At 46.5% G+C, this 21,095-nt stretch overlaps 1 protein-coding gene across 2 annotated transcripts in view; it reads left to right on the top strand.

Annotated features, from left to right (window-relative positions):
• TMTC2 (transmembrane O-mannosyltransferase targeting cadherins 2) overlaps nt 1–21,095 on the top strand; it is a 253,470-nt gene that overhangs the window by 164,994 nt on the left and 67,381 nt on the right. For both annotated transcript variants that reach the window (XM_078777820.1, XM_078777816.1), the window contains one exon: nt 900–1,014. In XM_078777820.1, coding sequence (XP_078633946.1) covers nt 900–1,014 — 115 coding nt within the window. The remainder of the gene's footprint in view (nt 1–899; nt 1,015–21,095) is intronic.

Raw genomic sequence — 21,095 nt, 5'->3', positions numbered from 1 at the left:
AACACTTGCCCAATGTATCCTTGTCCATCGGACATGCTGATTTGACAACTGAGAGTGTGCTTGGATGTGTTGTGGTGTAAGTCTTAGACACTGAACAGGATGACAAGTGTAGGTCCCTGCATGACAGAGGTGCCTCAAGACAGTGTTGGCATTTATCCTGCGAGCTCCAGGTAGTGTGTATGTCGTACTGAGGGCAATTTGAAACTGATTTGGTAGATGGGTCATGCAAATGCATTGGCGCTATGCGAGAGTCGTTATCCTGGGATGTTCACTTCTTGGCATATCTCTTGTTGATACAGTAGCTTGATAATGTCTTCTAAGATTATAAACAGTTCTTCGCCTCACCTTAAAGAGCCTTGCAACACATATAATGGAAGGCCCTGCTTGAAGGTGTTCAACGATATAATTCTTCTCATTTTCTGACAGATGCGGCATTGTTAAGGAATGTAATTAGTGTTTTTTGGTTTATTAATATGCTGACATCTTATAAAGACTTTCAAATCTGCTCAGAATGCATTGTGTGACCTGTAAAAACCAAAGCGTGCATGATTTGCATGTATTGAAATATTATTTCATGAGGTAATTCCATTTGATGGAAATTATGTTGGAATAAGGTGTTCTACAAATCCCTTGTGCGAATAAAGCACTTGGAATGAAGGCTGGAACAGTCCTTCAACAATTTCATTATCAACTCGGATTTTTATGATATAGAGTGAGTACACACACACATACACACACACACACACACACACACACACACACACACACACACACACACACACACACACACACACACACACCATTTTGTTTGTGGATGATGTTATATCATAGTGAAAATTAAAATGCGAAGTAATGGACCGTATACCCTGAATAACCCTCTGTCTTTTTACCCTGCACAGCTTGGGGTAATCTGGGAAATGTGCTGAAAGGCCAGGGAAAGGTTCGTGAGGCAGAGGTGGCATATCGCAATGCCCTCTACTTTCGTGGAAACATGGCTGACATGCTTTACAACCTGTAAGTTGTTCTTTTATGGGATCCATAATTAAATAACATAATTATATTCCATCCTCAATTTATTTTATGCTTCGACACTTTTGCAAAATGGAAAATGTATTGTTCTATTTGGTGATCATACCATTTTTCAACTAACTCATATCTATCGAGATAAGTTCAATGAAATGGTCATTGATTGGCAAAAAAAATCTAATTATTCAATAATTCCAAATGCAAATATTAGTTGAAATTAATTACAATGGTAACGAATATAGTCTGCACATTGAGAATTGTAATTGTCATTATTTTTCACTCTTGCCATGTAACTTTAAGTCTGGTGTTGGCTTAGCGGTTAGGGTGCCGGCTTGGGATCCTTGGATCCTGGGTTCGAATCCTGGTCGATCACTGAATTAACACCAGCGGGGTTGACTCAGCCTGTCATCCTTCCGAGGTCGGCAAATTGAGTACCAGCTTGCTGGGTGCTGGGTGAATGATCCCGGTGTGTACCCCGGTTTAGAATAGGTACACTGTATCCCTGCGCATCATAAGAGGCGACTAAGGGTTGGCGCCAGGAAGGGCATCCGGCCATAAAAACATTGCCTCAAACAGGAAACCATGATTGTCATGGGGCCCGCAAGGCTAACCCCTTCTCTAGTGAGGAAAATGGCCTTAAAACGATCATTCATTCATTCATTCTTGCCATGTAACTTTAAAATGTGAGTTTCCATAAGTTTGTCTCACTTTAATTGCTGGACCTTTTCCTCATTTTCGAAAGAGATTTCATCTCACTTGTACTGATGCAGGAAACTTCGAATGTGGACCCTTTTCAAAGATTATCAGTGATTCAGTTCCATGCAAGGAACTGCTTTGGATGTATTTTGGGAGTAGTGAGGTCAGGGATCAGGATAAGGTTTTTAGATAGGTGGAGATTCAAGATATTCTAGACCCAGTGGTATTGTGGGGCAAAAACCAGTAGACAATGTTTGTTTTTACATCAGTTTGACAAAAATACAATGATACACCAGGAGTTTGATTGTTTTTATAAAGTGTCGAGACTCGTGGAGGAGCTAGAACTCAGAAGAGACCAGGGCACAATATAACTAAAAGAACAGTGGAAATCGAAAGGGTTGGGGGTGACATCAGCAGCAGGGTAAAGGCCAAAATAATGACATGGGAAGCATGAAAGCATGGGCAGGGGTAGGGGTAGGAGGACACCGAGGGCGAATAAGCTGGGTACAGGCACAAAGATTCAATAATACATATGGAAGGGAAAACTGGTGAGTAAGCAGAAAAGGAACAAAGAAACTTGGAGAAGGGTGAGGCAGCAGGCAGAACCCTGTATACCTGGAATCACAGAAAGAAGTGGGAATCGGGAGGGCTAATGATGGGAGAAGGATCATTTGAATGGAAGGGTGGATGACCTAAGATGGTGGCGAACAACTGCCATGAAGCACTGGAGTGAAGAATGCAATTGAACAGACTGAGGAAGTTGGTTCTACATGCGAGAGAAAAGCGGATCGAAATAGTGGAGGTGAGCACTGAGCAGTGAGCCTGGATTTTAGGAGTTTCAAGAGACGTGGGTTGCTGGCAGACCACGTGCACCCTGCATAAACCTGAACGGGTGTGGGACAGAGCACAGAGAGGTGATGCAAGACCAGAAAGGAGGCAGTAGATATCTGAGAGACCACTGACCTGTCTGCAATGTGAAAGTAATAGGCCAAGAGAATCAGCTTCCTCGTGGGAGACACCAATGATTTTGTAGGCCTTGGTTGCAATGGCATCAAGTTGAGCAAGGTGTGAGGCAGGAGCACCAACCTAAAGGGGAGAGCAGTACTACATTAAGGTATGGATGAAGTCCTTGTAAGTATGTTGAGGTTCAGATATGCCAATGAAAACTTTTCACGATGGAGGATGCCCATTCGGTGGCTAGCTCTGAATTTCCATGATACCAACTTAGATATGTGGTTTGCCGAAGAAAGATCTTGGCTGATGATACGCCCAAAAAGTTTTGGGTGACTGGACTTCTTTAAGAGGTTTATGAAGGAAGTAGATGGGAGGGTTCACTAACTTAAAGTTTTATGAATTAAACTGTTGTTATCCACTTATACAGTTTTAAATGTAAGCAATCGATATGCACTTTTATGATCAACTGGCTACCCGAGTCACAATACCAACCACCTCCCACCCAGGCCAGAGAGCATATCCTCCTCCCCTCTCCCCCTTGCCCCTCACTGTCCTCTCACAATTTGGTATGGTTCCTTAAACATGCTTGCTTGCATTTTCGATTTAACAGTTATCACTCTTTCCGATTCATACAAGCCATACTGTTCTCCTGCTCCATACACTTGCATGCTTGGGTTCAATATAGCTGCACTTTACAATACCTGAAACACATTGTCTTACACCTGGTTTTGCAAAGACATAATAGTATTTCCATGCAGTCTTCAGAGATTGGACTGAGCATCATCAGAATGGGATTGCTCTCCGCTCTTCATGCTGCCAGCCATTGTCAGTCCGCGCTGCAAGCTTAGTTTGTACACAGTTTGCACGTTTCCAGACCATGCTCTGATAGTGGCCTCTCATTATGTGAAACCACAAGGCATCACTCGTTTGGAGAATTACTTCTGGTTGAATGTATCCTGAGAATTGTATGCAGCAAGCCTCGTTGGATGTATCCATGTGGTTTGGTACATTTGGCTGATAAAGTTCAATTTCTGCTAATTCTCGAGATAACATGAGACATTTCTTAGCCACAGCTATGGTGTGTTATATTGCCCACCCACAGATCATTGTAGCTCATGGGGATCACTGAAAACCTTCCACATCATCTTCTTTGAGTGACCAGCTATGATTGAGGTTGCTGCAATCATTCAGTGTATCGAATCATCAGAAGTTATTTGTCCAGCGTGACAAGAAGCTTGCCATGTACTTGTCATATGGGGGATTAATTTTGGCTTTGTATTTGTATTGGCTTCCATCCAGACCTCATTGCATTGCATCTGCTCGACATGTGCAATTAGCAGCACAAATACACCAATGTCTCTCGCTCTGACAACAATGGTGTTTGCATCATTCTACGTAGCGTGGAGGACCAGGCAAGTATGCACTTCCTCATACGTTGCTTTCAATGGGTCTCTGGCATGTGAGGGTTGGTTGCTTCCGATATCCTGTTGGTCTAGAAACCCCGCAACAACAATGATAATCTTGCCATCAGGAGCTCGTCTTCTCAGTTCCTTGTGCAAAAACATCACTAGATCAACATTGTTCTCTAGAAGGGCAGGGCAATTGGTCCAGTTAACTGTAAGTGGTCGAGTTATCTTGGTCCATCATTGACTCATGGCTGCCTTGATGGAATCTTCTCTGTATCTGTCAAGAGCGATATTAACCCTGTCATATGCAGTGCATTCAGAAAGTATTCAGACCCCTTCACTTTTTTCACATTTTGTTATGTTGCAGCCTTATCCTGAAATCGTTTAAATTCATTTTTTCCCTCATCAATCTGCACTCAATATCCCATAATGACAAAGAGAAAACAGGATTTTAGAAAGTTTTGCAAATTAATTAAAAAGAAAAAACTGAAATATCACATTGACATAAGTATTCATACCCTTTGCTATGACACTTGAAATTTAGCTCAGGTGCTTCCCATTTTTCTTGATCATCTTTGAGATGTTTCTACACCTTGATTGGAGTCCACCTGTGGTAAATTCAATTGATTGGACAAGATTTGGAAAGGCACACACCTGTCTATATAAGGTTTCACAGCTAACAATGCATATCAGAGCAAAAACCAAGCCATGAGGTCAAAGGAACTGCCTGCAGAGCTCAGAGACAGGATTGTGTCGAGGCACAGATCTGGGGAAGCCTACAAAAAAAATCTCTGCTGCATTGAAGGTCCATGGAGTTTAAGGAATTTATTGACGCTGGACACTCGACGTCTGTGGTTAGGCGTACAGCAAGAATCACTTTTGAACCAGTCCGCAAAGCTCCGTTTGTCTCAGCAAGTGAAATCGGGATTGGCCTCAGCTTGTGCTGAAGGAAACTGACCAGGTTAACTTGTCTCCCAGTTGCATAATGAAGCAAGAAGGCACTGTAAGATGTTGCAGTCCATATTCATCGCAGAGTTGACCTTTGTGGTTGCTTTCTTTTTTGACATTAGACAGGATGTCGGAGCCTTGCTCTTTTTGACCGGATCATGGAAGTATTTCCGAGTACCATCCGCATCTTCTATCCCCCACCCTTAATCAGGCTTTGTTTGATGAAGTTGTCCAAGTTCTCCTGAGCCAGATTTGCTCCATTGACGACACATTCTTGGATCTTGTCCATAGTCAGGCGGTTACGTTTTGCAGGACATCTTGTAGGTCTGAGGCTAAGAAGATATGAAATCTCTGCAAGACAAGCAAGATATTGTCTTCAATTTTGCTGTCATCTGTTTGTCTACCCAAGGTCTCCCCATTATGGACAAGATGATCTTGGTCAAATCCAAACATTTCCTGTGCATCAGCAGATGTGTGGTATCTCATATTGTATGAAAGACTCCATCTGGGATGGTGCAAAGGGAGTTCTTGTGATCCCTATTATTCCGCCGCCACATTTAAACAAGCCTCAGCCTAGTCAGGATCAACGAGATTGAATTTCCATCATAATCGGTTGACAACGATGTTTCTCTGTTGGAAGAGGAGAGCAAACGTAGGTGGGAGCTGGTGCATCTCAGCAATGTATGAGTATATCGGTTCCGATCATGACAAGTGGTAATGGTCGTACCTCATAAAGAAGAGCACCATGTGTAAATGAGAACAGGTGCAGGTCCCATTGCCCTTCTCACTGTGCTTATGCGAACATCAGTGGGAGATTGACCATCTCAATGTAATTCCACCATCAATGGAGATTTACATTGCTTGCTGTGGTGTCACTGATGAGAGTTGTTATTGCTGTGTATAAACCATCAATTTTAACAATCTTCACAAACTCATCAGCAATTTGCTTATCTATAATCTGCTGATGCAGCCCAGTGTCACATTCCTCAGTCTACCCGAGAAAATGTGACACCAATATACGCATAGTCTTGTTGTCGGACTTATCTGCCATGGCTTTTTTCAGTGGAGACTAGTCCAAGAAGCTGGTCTCCACCCATGCTTCAAACAGTCCAGATGTAACCCTTAAGATGCTCATCGGTGATCTTTAGGAAGTCCACCTAGATATATAGACCTTCCTCTGGAATTCAGGGACACACCATTTGAATTCCATAAAGTTACAAAAGTGATTGATATATCTATATGACCATATATTGTTGACCACAATGAGATAAAACGGATAGACTAGACCACTGTGTTCAGGGAGTCCAGCTCATGTGCCGGAGCTTTAAAATTAGCAAATATCCAATAGTTGTTATCTCTTGTTCATTCAAGCTCACTGACTGATTTTTATATCTTGTGCATGGAGTTTAAGGATGAAAGCAAGATTAGTCACATGTTTTCATATTGTCAGTAATCTTCAGGTGGTGTCTTTGCTTGTGTATGTTGTCTCAAACACAAACCAAATTTGGTCCTTTATTTATTTATTTTCTTTACTGTGATGGATTCTGTGAAGAGAAACAGGTTGAGATGGTTTGGTCATGTGTTGAGGAAGGATGAAAGTGACTGGATGAGAAGAGTGATGGAAATGAATGTAGAAGGAAGTAGAGGACGGGGAAGACCGAGAAAGACTTGGCTAAAGATGGTGGAAGAAGAAATGCGGGCAAGGGGGTTAACAAGGAGATATGCAGAAAATAGGGCAAGATGGAGAAGATTGTCATGGGGACCACAAGGCTAACCCCCGCTCTAGCAGGGAAAATGGCCTTAAAATGCCTGTTGTTACCATGGTACTACTTTTGTTGCATGGAAAGTGTTTTTGTCTCATCATCATCGTGTCTCAACTGACATCAATTTTGTTTTCATTAAAGTGCACAGATGTTTCCAGTTGAAAATTTGATGGGATGACTGCACCATTGCCCGGCCATGCCAATGGTGCTAAGTGTATGCTCGGTCAATGTTGTGTCAACTTGTAGTATCTGGTCATAATTAGAGAACACGTTGACGAGCTTCTTCGATTGTGTTTGCTCGTGAAGTGCAGAGAAAAAAGCACTTTACTTTGGAGACCACTTCCGCCATCCAAAGACAATGGAAACTAGGGAAACCGTAGACCTCTGCCAGGCTCAACAGTTTATGTTTGTATCCCACTGATAGGTCCGATCTTGATTCGGATCTGAACCAAAATGTAATCGGCTTGTTCTTGTCGCCTAACTAACTCATTCACCAAGTTTTGTCATAATCCGTCCATCACTTTTTGAAATATCATGTTACATATCGTTTTTAGGCCTATCAATGGTGAAGAATCGCTTAAAAAAAAAAAACATCATCGTATCCGGATCCATATCCGGATCTTCACCAAAATCTAATCAATTAGTCCTTGTCACACCCCCATCCTGTCCACTAAGTTTCGCCTGAATGTGTTCACAACTTTTTGAGATACCATGCTATATATCATTTTTGGGCCGATCAATGGTGAAGAATCACTTAAAAAAAGAATAAACTCTCATATCCAGATCCGTATTTAGATCTTCACCAAAACCGAATCAATTAGTCCTTGCCACACACCCTAGCTGTCCACCAAGTTTTGTCCAACTCTGTCCACAACCGTTTGAGATGTCATGTTGTATATGGGTTTTAGTCCGAGCACTCAATGGTGAAGAATCACTTCAAAAAATTCCAGTATCCGGATGTGAATCTTCACCAAAATCTAATAATTTAGTCCTTGTCAAATACCAAACCTCTCCAACAAATTTCGTCCAAATCCATCCACAACGTTTTGAAAAATCCTGTTCAAAATAGACAAACATAGACACAGGGGTAAAAACATTATCTCCACTCACCTTTGGTGGCGCAGGTAACAATATCTTTCATAATGCTGAGGACTTTAGTTAGCGCATTTTCCTCTTCGTTGTGAATGGTGTTTCAGTTAGGGTTAGGGTTAGGGTTAGGGTCAGGGTTAGGGTTAGGGTTAGGGTTAGGCAGCGTATGCACCTACGTAACATGTACAGGCTTGATAGGGATGGATGATATTGCATTATCCTCACTCACATGAAGTCGTCAGGATCATCTGATGTCACCATTTCAGCCAACTTCAAAAAATTCCAGCGGGCATGTAGGTCTGTGTCTGTATTTGTGGAGAATTACCAGTGTTTGGGTTTCACACGAGTGGAAAGATGGGATAAACGTAACCATGTTATCCTTACAGCTACAGGACTGGATGGTGGGATTTCAATTCCCACATTTTTCGATAAGATAAAGTGCCAGTCTCATACATCGGCCATTTCAATGACATGACCCTTTTCTGTGGTATATCACAATTCCTTGGAGAGCCGACTTGATGCAATGTTAACAAGTTGAGTTTCTTTACGAGTTATTGCAACTGAATGGTTGAATTTTTTTTTATGCAGCGAAGATGGTATTTCGCAGCTATCAGATCAGTTACTCCAGTGAGTCTGAATTGTTGGTCTGTTGCTCATTGTCATAAGGAGCATTTTTCTACAATCCGGTTGCTCAAATTGAATGTTTAAACTGATCGAGTCTTTGCTTTTAGCAAAAGAGGTGCCAAGTCCAGTCAACAGCTATAGCTGCTTACTTCCACAGGAAGTACTTGGCGTCAGATATTTCAGTGCACTGTCACCAAATCCAGCAGATGTAGTTTGTGTTAGTTTCTCCATTAATGCCCTACAGTCTTTTGATTTTACTTCCGTCTCTGAACTGTCCATAACATTTCCAATGCCAAACAATTTGTGACAAATCAATGGGCTCCAATACCTTCTTGAGTCTCTCAATTGGCTTCCACATTCTTGTTGTCTCTGAATTATATCCTGTTCTTCTCTGAATTATATCTTCTGAATTATCTGAAGGGGTTCCTATGTTAGTTCTAATAAATATAATAACACCTCGTTCCCATAACAGATAAAATATAAAATGTACATAACACTGACTCCATATAGTCTTGTCAGAAGCCAAGCTAAAGCAGATGCTTTGCCCCGGAGGTCAAATAAAGATATCCGCCAAAAGGACACTCAGAATTGATTATTTAACAAGGTACAACCTCCCTCTCCCCTAACGCCCCCAGTCCCCCAAGGATCGTTTAAATAGAGCCGAGACAGGCGGGCGTTTGCATGTGGGGAAATGTAAAAGGCCTTTCCTAGAAGATGTTTCATAGAAAGAAAAGATGTTTCGAAGAAATAAATTGTTTATTAAAATGTATATTTGGAGGGAGAGACAATATGCAGATAATAAACAAGGTGGGAGGAGAAAAGGTGGGAATATGTTTCTTAGAAATAAATTATTTATTAAATGTATATGTGGAGGGAGAACCCTGTGTTTACGCCGATTTAGAATAGGTACACCGTATCCCTGCGTGTCGTAAGAGGCGACTAAAAGGGTTGGCGTCAGGAAGGGCATCCGGCCATAAAAACATTGCCTCAAAAAGAGAACCATGACAATTACAACTACATATGGGCAAGGTACAGCCCGAAGTACCCCGTGGGGGACCCCACTCCCTCTCGTCAAAATTCAAGGTGGGGAACCCGATCGAAGCAAGGGTGGAAATCACTCCATTTATGACGACGAAACGTCTGATGCCCGAAGTGGAGATCGGGTTCTGAGGTTTGGGACATGGAATGTAGGGACAATGACAGGGAGATCAGGAGAAGTGGTGGAAGTATTGGTCAGAAGAAGAGTGGACATATGTTGTGTGCAGGAGACGAGATGGAAGGGAAGTGGTGTGAGAATGGTGAAGGGTAGGCAGGGACAGAAATACAAATTTGTGTGGCAAGGGTGCCCGGAGGACGTGCATGGCATTGGTGTCCTGTTTTCTGAGGAGTTTGAAGACAGTGTGGTGAGTGTGATGAGCATGAGTGATAGGTTGATGATGGTGAAAATGATGATTGGAAAGCTCTTGGTGAACGTCATCTCGGGATATGCTCTGCAGGTTGGTCGGAGCGATGAAGAGAAGGACAAGTTCTGGTGTGCAATGGAGAAGCTGATGGAAAACGTGAAAGATGAGGAAGTTGTTGTGGTAGGAGGAGACCTAAATGGACATGTGGGAAGGAGTATGGACGGTTTTCATGGAGTTCATGGGGGTTACGGATATGGTGTGAGAAATGGAGAAGGTGAAAGGATTTTGGAGTTTGCTGATGGAGCTGATTTGTTGATTTGTAATACTCAGTTCCAGAAAGAGGATAATAAGCTTGTTACATACACGTCAGGTGGGTCGACGACAACCGTTGACTACCTGCTGGTGCGTAGGCGAGATAGGGGGCACCTCTGGGACACAAAGGTGATCCCGGGGGAGGAGGCTGTTTCACAGCACCACTTGGTTGTCTGCGACATAAGGGTGAAAGGTGCGAGGAGAGCTCGGCGGGTGAAGTACCAACCGAGAATGAAGGTGTGGAGGTTGAAAGAGGTGACAGTGAGGGAGGCATTAAAAGAGAGGCTGAGTATGGTAGAGGATGATGTGCTTGAGCTTGAAAGTGGTTGGATGTCAATGAAAGATAGTCTGTTGGGAGCCGTTGGTGAGGTATGTGGATGGACAAAAGGACCACCGAGGCACTCGGAAACATGGTGGTGAGATGACGAAGTTGGAAAGAAGATTGACGAGAAGAGGAAGAAGTTCAAGGAGTGGCAGAAGGCGAAGGGTATGGGGGCAGAAAAGGCAGAGCATGAAAGTTATAAGGCAGCCAACAAGGCTGCAAAGAAAGAGGTAGCAAAGGTGCAGGAGGCATGCAGGAAAATGTTCAGGGAATGCTTGGATTTGGAAGAGGGTCAGAGAGCGGTATTCAGGATTGCAAAGCAGATAGCGAAAGAGAGGTGTGATGTGATGGGGGTGAGTTGCTTGAAGGCTGAAGTGGGACAAATCGTTGTGGACCCAGATGGAATTAAAGGAAGATGGAAGAGATATATGGAAATACTGTTGAATGCAGAGAATGAATGGGATGGCAACATGGAGAGTGACCCAGTTTTATGTCCGGCAGAGAAGATAACCGAGAAGGAAGTTGAGGAAGCGATAAAAGCAATGAAGAGTAGAAAAGCGGGAGGGTGGACGGGAGTTGTGGGAGATATGTTGAAGGCAGCGGGAAATTGGGGAGTGAAGAGAATGACAGAGATCTGTAATCTGGTGGTGAAAGAAGGCCGCATTTCAGTGGATTGGGAACTGAGTACCCTCGTCCCTCTATACAAGGGGAAAGGTGACCCTCTGGACTGTGGCTGGTATCAAGCAATAACGTTATTGGAGCATGGAATGAAGGTATTGAAAAGGGTGTTTGAGAGGAGGATAAGGAAGAATGTGAAGATTGACGAAATGCAGTTTGGATTTATGCCAGGAAGAGGAACCACAGACACGCTTTTTATTGTGAGGCAGTTGCAGGAGAAGTACGTGGAGAAGAGGAAGAAGTTGTTTCTTGGGTTTGTTGATCTGGAGAAAGCATTCGATAGGGTTCCACTTGAAGTAGTGACATGGGCATTGAGGAAGTTAGGAGTGGAGGAATGGTTGATCAGAGTAGTGATGGCAATGTACAAAAGAGCGCGCACAGATGTAAGGATGAAGGACGGGAACAGTGGTGAGTTTGAGGTGAAGGTGGGAATGCATCAGGGGTCGGTACTAAGTCCACTACTATTTGTAGCTGTGATGGAGGTGCTGGCTTGGAATGTAAAGGAGGGTTTACCGTGGGAGTTGTTGTATGCCGATGATCTGGTGTTGATTGCAGAAAGTATGGATGGACTGAAGGAGAAGATGAACAAGTGGAAGGAATGTATGGAGACAAAAGGTCTGAAGGTGAATATCGGAAAAACGAAGGTGATGGCGAGTGGTAAAGCATGTGGTGAGGTGGAAAGAACTGGGAAGTGGCCGTGTGCTGTGTGCAGGAAGGGTGTCGGAGTGAATTCCATTCAATGTACAATGTGCGCTGAGTGGGTTCATCAAAAATGTAGTGGTTTGAGAGGGTCATTAACCAGTGTGGCAGCTACATTCAAGTGTAAGGTGTGCACAGAGGGAGCTGCAGATGGAGGAAATGTTGAGTTGGATCTTGGAGATGGCGTGAAGCTGGAAGGTGTGAAAACATTTTGTTACCGAGGAGACATGCTGAATGGAGAAGGTGGATCAGACTTGGCAACGGTTGCTGGAGTGAGATGTGCATGGAAGAAGTTTCGGGAAATGAGTGGCGTGCTGACGAGGAGGGGAGTGTCGTTGAAGCGGAAGGGAAAGGTGTATGCTGCATGTGTGAGAAGTGTTATGATTTATGGGAGCGAGACATGGGTAAAGAACGTAGAGGAGCAACGAAGGCTGGAAAGGGTGGAAATGCGAATGGTCCGGTGGATGTGTGGAGTATCGTTGAGAGAGAGGAAGACAAATGATGAATTGCGAAAGATGATGGGAATAGAGCCTGTGATTGATGCTGTGAAGAGAAACAGGTTGAGATGGTTTGGTCATGTGTTGAGGAAGGATGAAAGTGACTGGTTGAGAAGAGTGATGGAAATGAATGTAGAAGGAAGTAGAGGACGGGGAAGACCGAGGAAGACTTGGCTAAAGATGGTCGAATAAGAAATGCGGGCAAGGGGGTTAACAAGGGGAGATGCAGAAAATAGGGCAAAATGGAGAAGATTGTCATGGGGACCGCAAGGCTAACCCCCGCTCTTGCAGGGAAAATGGCCTTAAAATGCCTGTTGTTGTTGTTGTATATGTGGAGGGAGAGACAAAATGCGAATCTATAATACTAAAAGGCAGTGTGTTTGTTGTGTGTGTGTGTGTGTGTGTGTGTGTGTGTGTGTGTGTGTGTGTGTGTGTGTGTGTGTGTGTGTGTGTGTGTGTGTGTGTGTGTGTGTATGTGTCTCCTTCATAACTCCAAAACCATGAAACCTAGTAGCCCCAAACTTTGCATGCCTCCTTCTCGAACTCGAATGAAGTTCGTGAATGAAAACTGGGTGTTTGGTGTGTTTAAACACCCTTTTTGATTGTAATATAGTGGGTGCTCATCACAAAAACAAAAACAAAATAAGCCTTCCCAAAATAGTGGCGTGCCATCTTGGTCAGCCTTCTCTCACATTGCTGGGTTCTTAATCCGCCATTTTGTTTTGGCCTATTCAAACATGCCTCACCTTGGAAACACGATCTACTCTCACGGACTAAATAAAGCATTTAATCAAAATCTGGATTTGGATTTGAGGATCGGATCCTATAGACTAAATAAGTATAAAAATCTGGATTGAAATCTGAAAATGTAACAACATTAGCGATTCTTATAACTACGTGTATTTATTTATTTAATTAAGCAAGGCTGTCATTGCTCCTTCTGCTCTGTTGTCTTAATTGATACCTCCATAGGATAGGGTGTCACTCTACTGTACTGGGACCTGCAATACTTATAGGAAACCCAAATGTTTGAACCATTGGTTTTTAAAATTCCCTCTATATGATGGACCCAGATTGCGTCAATTTCAAAGTATTAAAGTAGTGGTGATTGGCGGGTTGGATCTCCCAAACATTTTCGGCCATTTAAATCAAAAGCAATTAGCTTTTTATCACTTGCTAAGTCATCTGTTCCTTATCATCTGTTCCATTGGAGTGTTTGCTTAAGCCACTTGGTGAATGCTCTACAATATGCTTGGTAATGGAACACACCGCAGTTTCTCACCATTCTCTTACCTTTCCATTTGCTTTATTTGTCGTTTTGCTTCAATATTTGTAATCACTTTGTTGCTCACCTTTGAGTGATATTCTTCGATGTTTGTTCGTTTTCACAGGAAGGGGTGGGCTGGGAGTGTGGGAGGAGCCAGGGGAGAGGGTGGGATGAGGGAGGGGAAGGAGTGGGAGCCGTATTGGCAGCTGCAGGTCGAGTCACGTCCCTTAAGTGAAGCACATGTTATAATCTCTTAAAATGGTACGTGCTGTTTCAAAACGATGGGTAGTTTATACCGCAAGAAACTTACCACTTGTTTGAAGGTTTCCCTGGAGTTTCTGCCGCAGTGCGGGATGCTGGACGTAATCGATCCCGCAGGTGACTTCGGACCATCTGCCTGTCCTGCCTTGCAGTGGTGACTCTTGGCCTCCCTGATCGAGGTCTGTCATCTGCAGAGTTGTGGAGGGTGTCTCTGTCCACCAGGGCCGATATCGTCTGGTGTGAACAGCCAAGGTGACGTGCCACCTCACGGTAGCTCAGTCCGCCTTGCCGCATGCCCAGGGCACGCTGCCGTTGATCCCTTGACAATCGTGGCATGTTGATTGAAATGCCCATTTTGCACTGGCCTTTTTAAAGCCAATATCAAGACATCACGTGCAGCTCATTAAAATCATCCCGTACCCCTTGGCTAATCACTGACAGTCAAAACGGCTGTTCAACAGCTGTGCTATGAAGTGACCATTGAAGGTTCAAGTGACCATCCGTGACCGTTTTGTCTGACAGTGAGGACACTATTGTCCACAAATAAGTTCACACATTTACTACACGCAGTGTTATTGTTGATATTTAAAGGTTTCAAAGGTGGTAAGTTTCTTTTGCGTTTCAGTATAGATTACAGTCGATCTATGGTCGGATGTCAAGAACATTGGGTGTGTGTTCATTTACCAAGTTTCTTGTGGAGAGATCGCCAAGTGGTTGAAGCATTTGAGCAAGCACTCCATTCAAAACCCTTAATGAACGGCTGGCCTGGCAAGCCCTAGCTAGCTGCTTGGTAAATTAGCACAACCCGGTCTTCCTCCCTTTCAGTTTCGTGTTAAACAGCAGGAGCGAGTTTCAAAATTCGCTACGAAAAACGCCACGGTAGCAGCAGAAAGGGTCATGTTATTAACCAGGGGTGGATCCAGGAATTTCAAGACGAGGGGGAGGGGGGGGTGCATGAAACTATAGCGCCGGGGGGGTGAAGGGGGGTCTGGGGATCCTCCCCCATGAAATTTTAAAAATTGATCATCAGAAACGGCATTTCGTGCGTTCTTGGAAGTTTCTGCAGCTCCTTGCGTTCTTCCCTGGTCCAACAGTTCAGCACATTCGCGATGACTAATGGTCAGATAGAGGAACTGGTGCAACGACTTGCCCAGCTGTTCCTTCTGCTATAAATTGATGAATTTTGTAGGTGTGTGTGTGTGTGTGTGTGTGTGTGTGTATGTGTGTGTGTGTGTGTGTATTTGTGTGTGTTATGCAGTGTGTGTGTGTGTGGTGTGCATGGTGTGCATGCGTGCGGCATGTTTTTTGTGTAGTTCCACTGGAGCTTTCTGATATGGAATTTCTGATTTGTGTAGTTCTCGTGAAATGATTGTTTTGATCTCCTGAGTTAATTCGGCTAATTAACTCCAAAGAATCCAGAAGAATTCCCATGTTTCTAAACACATGCCATGTTACGGTGTATGGAGCAGCTTAATAGGTCCTTCCATGGCATGCCATTCTCATTACTAAATAAATAACAAAAACAATGATAATATTTTACAAACCATTTATTCCAACTCAAGCACTGCAGCAGGCAGGTATGCTGCAAGGCCATGAAAGCCGATGAAAATTTGGTCCATTTGGACCAACGGGCTCACTCGTATATATAAAAGCCCTGTGCACTCCCACAGTGTGAAATGATGGCGATGACAGACTGTGTGCTGGGCAATGCCCGGCACAGCCATGCGCCGAGGTTTTGAAGCTCAAGGCAGGGGGTTCTACCCACAAAGCCCGGCACCGCCATGCGCCGAGGTTGTGAAGCTCAAGGCAGGGGGTTCTACCCACAAAGCCCGGCACAGCCATGCGCCTAGGTTGTGAAGCTCAAGGCAGGGGGTTCTCCCCACAAAGCCCGGCACCCCCATGCGCCGAGGTTGTGAAGCTCAAGGCAGGGGGTTCTCCCCACAAAGCCCGGCACCGCCATGCGCCGAGGTTGTGAAGCTCAAGGCAGGGGGTTCTCCCCACAAAGCCCGGCACCGCCATGTGCCTAGGTTGTGAAGCTCAAGGCAGGGGGTTCTCCCCACAAAGCCCGGCACAGCCATGCGCCGAGGTTGTGAAGCTCAAGGCATGGGGTTCTCCCCACAAAGCCCGGCACCGCCATGCGCCGAGGTTGTGAAGCTCAAGGCAGGGGGTTCTCCCCACAAAGCCCGGCACCGCCATGCGCCGAGGTTGTGAAGCTCAAGGCAGGGGGTTCTCCCCACAAAGCCCGGCACCACCATGCGCCTAGGTTGTGAAGCTCAAGGCAGGGGGTTCTCCCCACAAAGCCCGGCACAGCCATGCGCTGAGGTTGTGAAGCTCAAGGCAGGGGGTTCTCCCCACAAAGCCCGGCACCGCCATGCGCCGAGGTTGTGAAGCTCAAGGCAGGGGGTTCTCCCCACAAAGCCCGGCACAGCCATGCGCCGAGGTTGTGAAGCTCAAGGCATGGGGTTCTCCCCACAAAGCCCGGCACCGCCATGCGCCGAGGTTGTGAAGCTCAAGGCAGGGGGTTCTCCCCACAAATCCCGGCACCGCCATGTGCCGAGGTTGTGAAGCTCAAGGCAGGGGGTTCTCCCCACAAAGCCCGGCACCGCCATGCGCCGAGGTTGTGAAGCTCAAGGCAGGGGGTTTCCCCACAAAGCCCGGCACCGCCATGCGCCGAGGTTGTGAAGCTCAAGGCAGGGGGTTCTCCCCACAAAGCCCGGCACCGCTATGCGCCGAGGTTGTGAAGCTCAAGGCATGGGGTTCTCCCCACAATTCCCGGCACCGCCATGCGCCGAGGTTGTGAAGCTCAAGGCAGGGGGTTCTCCCCACAAATCCCGGCACCACCATGTGCCGAGGTTGTGAAGCTCAAGGCAGGGGGTTCTCCCCACAAAGCCCGGCACCGCCATGCGCCGAGGTTGTGAAGCTCAAGGCATGGGGTTCTCCCCACAAAGCCCGGCACCGCCATGCGCCGAGGTTGTGAAGCTCAAGGCATGGGGTTCTCCCCACAATGCCCGGCACCGCCATGCACCGAGGTTGTGAAGCTCAAGGCAGGGGGTTCTCCCCACAAATCCCGGCACCGCCATGTGCCGAGGTTGTGAAGCTCAAGGCAGGGGGTTCTCCCCACAAAGCCCGGCACCGCCATGCGCCGAGGTTGTGAAGCTCAAGGCAGGGGGTTCTCCCCACAAAGCCCGGCACCGCCATGCGCCGAGGTTGTGAAGATCAAGGCACGGGGTTCTCCCCACAAAAGAGATCAGATGGGACAGCGGAATGTGAATTATTTTATTAATCCTAAATTATGCTATTTTGGAATAGACAGCGCTTGTGTTTCTGAATGAAAATGTCACACACATCATGTGGGGATAGAGTGAAGTTATGGTGTATGTTCATGAGGGCCAGAGATGCCATCTGACTTTCTCCCATGGAATTTCTGAGGTAGGTCTTCAGACGACGCAGGCAAGAAAATGAGCGTTCGGCCTCACAGGAGCCCACAGGGAGGGTGCATCCAATATGGAGTAGGGCTTTGATGGATGGAAATTCGTCTCCATCTACTGCGCAGAAACAATCCATGAATGTGCTTGGAAGCGTGTTGTTGGGCTTCCTTCTCCAAAACATCTGCCAGTCTCTAGGCTCATTTATCAGTCCTGCTGGATGTTCCATGTCGTTTTTCCAAAGGAATAGCTTCTGATGTAGGGCTGGAATGTCGCAGGTATCGGCGATTATTGCAGATGGCATCAGCAGAAACAGATCACTACCTTCCCGATTTTCAGCACAGAATCGGGTGTCCATTTCCTGGCTGAGGTGATCGAGAAATGGAATGCACATGTTTCTGAGGTAGAAGAGCAAGGGAGTATTGGCGACAGTGTTTGGACGATGGATTTGTCCTTTTACAACTCTCGGCATTGTGACATCACCTCCTACAGATTCTATCATGGCCTTAGCGTGATCGAACCACAGAGAGAATTCAGTCTCAGCATTTGACCGTAGTTGAGTGAGCGCGTCCTTCTTGTCGTCAATCATCGGGTATGCCTTCAGCACATCCATACCGTTGCGTTGCAGCTTGATTTGAGTTGCAATCAACAGTGATTTAAAACCTCTGAGCTTTGGTAAGCCACCTGAAACGTTCCTTGTTCAAAATAATCTGGACACGAGGGCTGTTCCAGGATATTCAGAGCTTATCATTTATCAAAAATCCAGAGTGGGGGGAGGGGGGGTGCGCACCCCTGAACCCCCCCTGGATCCGCCGCTGTTAACAGTAGATCTTCGCTCAGTTCTGTAAGTAAAACTTACCTGTAATTCCTCCAAATTTCTTCATTTAGTGTTATAAACAGTATCAGCTAATCATATGTGTTTGTGGTTTATAATATTTTTACTTCTCGTAGAGGCCGTTGGGCCGTTGCTCCCACGAAAACGCCATGATAAGCTATACCCTGCAAAAAAAGAAACGCAAAAGTGATTTTAGATGTATATTTTATATATCATATAAATAATCAACAGATGGTAATCGATTGTTCAAAATTGGCACACATCATTCTCATTGACCCAGGTTCCATATGGCACATATGGAACAGTAGATTTTCAAGGTGAAGGTCAACTGTGCTCAATATCTTGTATGGCCACCATTAGAGTCCAAAATTGACTGGCATCGTCGTCCCATGGAAGCAATCAGATCCCGAATTGTGGCCTGGTGAATGTTCACCCACTCTGCCTGTAGTGCTTGTGCCAACTGTCGGAGGTTCTGTGGTTGTTGCTGACGTGCTCGCAGTCGTTGATCCAGTGCATCCCATAAATGTTCGATTGGGTTTAAATCTGGAGACCTGGAGGGCCATGGCAGGACCTGGATGTTGTGGTTCCTCAAAAAGGCTGTTGTCAGTCTTGCCGTGTGAGGTCGGGCGTTGTCTTGTTGGAAAATGACGTTCACTTGTTGCATAATGGGAAGGACGTGTGGCCGAAGAATCTCATCCGTGTAATGTTGTGCCGTTAAATTCCTTTGAACTTGCACCAAGTCTGTTCTACCAGTGTAGGAGATGGCTGCCCACATCATCACACTTCCACCACCAAATCTGTCCACTTCCTGTATGCAGTTTCGGGCATAATGTTCCCCGCGACTCCTGTAAACACGACGTCTCCCATCCGCACAGCGAAGCATAAAACGTGACTTGTCACGAAACCAGACTTGTCTCCATCGCAGTTGTGGCCATACTCTGTGACCTTGACACCATTGACGTCGCAGTCGACGATGCAGGTCCCTCAAAATTACACCTCGAACTGGTCGTCGAGCGCGAATACCTTCAGCGCGTAAACGGTTCCTCACTGTCTGGGCTGATATCCTACGCAATCCTGGTATTGCCGTAGTTGTACAGGTGGCCGTGGTGGTTATTTCACGTAAGTGACATAGCCGTATGAATCTGTCCTGTGCTCTAGTAGTGATACGTGGTCGACCGGATCTGGGAAAGTCACGTGTTGTCCCGTGTGTCTGATAACGGTTCCACAGTCTTGTAATGGTGCTTGGTGCTACGTGGAAAAACCTGGCTACGGCCGAAGATGATTCGCCTGTCTGCAGTCAGCCGATGGCGTTGTTGCGTTGGGCTTCCGTCAGTCATGGCATGTTTTCGCTGTTCACTTGCTGTAAGATTGTGATGGCATGCAAAAATGAAAACCCAACGTTTTTATAGCCCCACAAGTGATGTTGCACGTGCATGTCATGTTGGTGTGTTTCGGCACGAGGCTCTCACGTGGTTGTGTTTTTGCGATCGGTCCATCTTTTCGCCAAATTTCTGCAGTACCTCATTCTTTCCACACAAATCAATCCCAATTCATGCAGAAATGACCAATTCATTTTTGGTATTAATTTTGTATGGATATCGGCAACACTCTGTCAGATATTTACGATTTTACTACTTTTGCGTTTCTTTTTTTGCAGGGTATATTTATAAACGTTGACTGGATGTTTGTTCAAAGAGGCAAACCCTTTGGGGAGGTGGGATATTAATGGTGTGAATATTGTTTTGTAATAACATTAATATTATGCTATTGTGGCGGACACAAAAGCCCACTGGCGTGGTGACATCATTCCGCGCACCAAGTGGGCGGTGGCCACGCCCGAGGGGTAGGCGTGGCCTCATGATATACACCGGGCGCGCAGCCCGGAGCGCGCCAGTGTTACAGTGAGCTCCTGAAATAAAGACGCTTATAAGTTACCGCTTGTCCGCTTCCTCCTTGCTCGCAAGCAGCGCGTGTAACGCCGCGCTTTACTGGTGACCCCCTCGACGTTGGATCTGCCGGAGCGATCCTTCCACACGCGACGCCATTGCCATGGCCAACTTCATCAAACTTCCCGAATTTTGGGAGGCTCAGGCCGAAGTCTGGTTTGTCCAGGCCGAAGCCCAATTTCAGCTTCGGCGCCTCGCGGGCGATGACACGCGCTATTGCCACGTCGTCGCCTCCCTCGGGCCCGGCACGGCCGCTCGAGTTGTGTCCGTCCTTCGCCACCCACCGGACGGCCACAAATACGAGGCACTCAAGCGGCTACTCCTAGCCACGTTCGGCCTCACGGACGACGCACGGGCCGACCGCCTCCTGGATCTCCCCGAGCTCGGTGACACGCGCCCGTCGGTCCGAATGGACCATATGCTGTCACTGTTGGGCGATGAAGCCCCCGGTTCTCTATTCCGGGCGCTTTTCCGTCGCCAACTTCCAGCGCAGGTTCGCCTCGCGTTGGCCGGGACCGGGCTAACGGAACCCCGAGCATTGGCAGCCGAGGCGGACAAGTACTTCGCCGCTTCGGACACGCGGGCGAGAGTCGGCGAGGCCGTCATGGCCCTCGTGGCTGATGCTGCTGATGCTGCTGCTGATGCTGCTGATGCTGCTGCTGATGCTGCTGATCCACAGCATCAGCTTATACAGCATACGTAGCATGCTGATACGCACCTCGTGACCGCCGCCACGCCCCGCCCACCGCCGCGGCGAAAACCGCCACCGCGGGGAAACCCGCCAACTCCACCGGCCTGGCGGAGCCAGCCGCGCTCCTCCAGCTCCACCACCTGGTGCTGGTTCCACGCCAAGTTCGGCCACGAAGCTCGGCAGTGTCATCCGCCATGCTCCTTCAACAGGTCGGGAAACGCCCGGGCCGGCGCTCAATAGTGGCGATGAGCGC

The sequence above is a fragment of the Myxine glutinosa genome, chromosome 1 (genome assembly GCF_964187855.1).
Source record: "Myxine glutinosa chromosome 1, kmMyxGlut1.1, whole genome shotgun sequence".
NCBI lineage: Eukaryota > Metazoa > Chordata > Myxini > Myxiniformes > Myxinidae > Myxine > Myxine glutinosa.
This window is presented reverse-complemented; position numbering and strand designations above follow the sequence as displayed.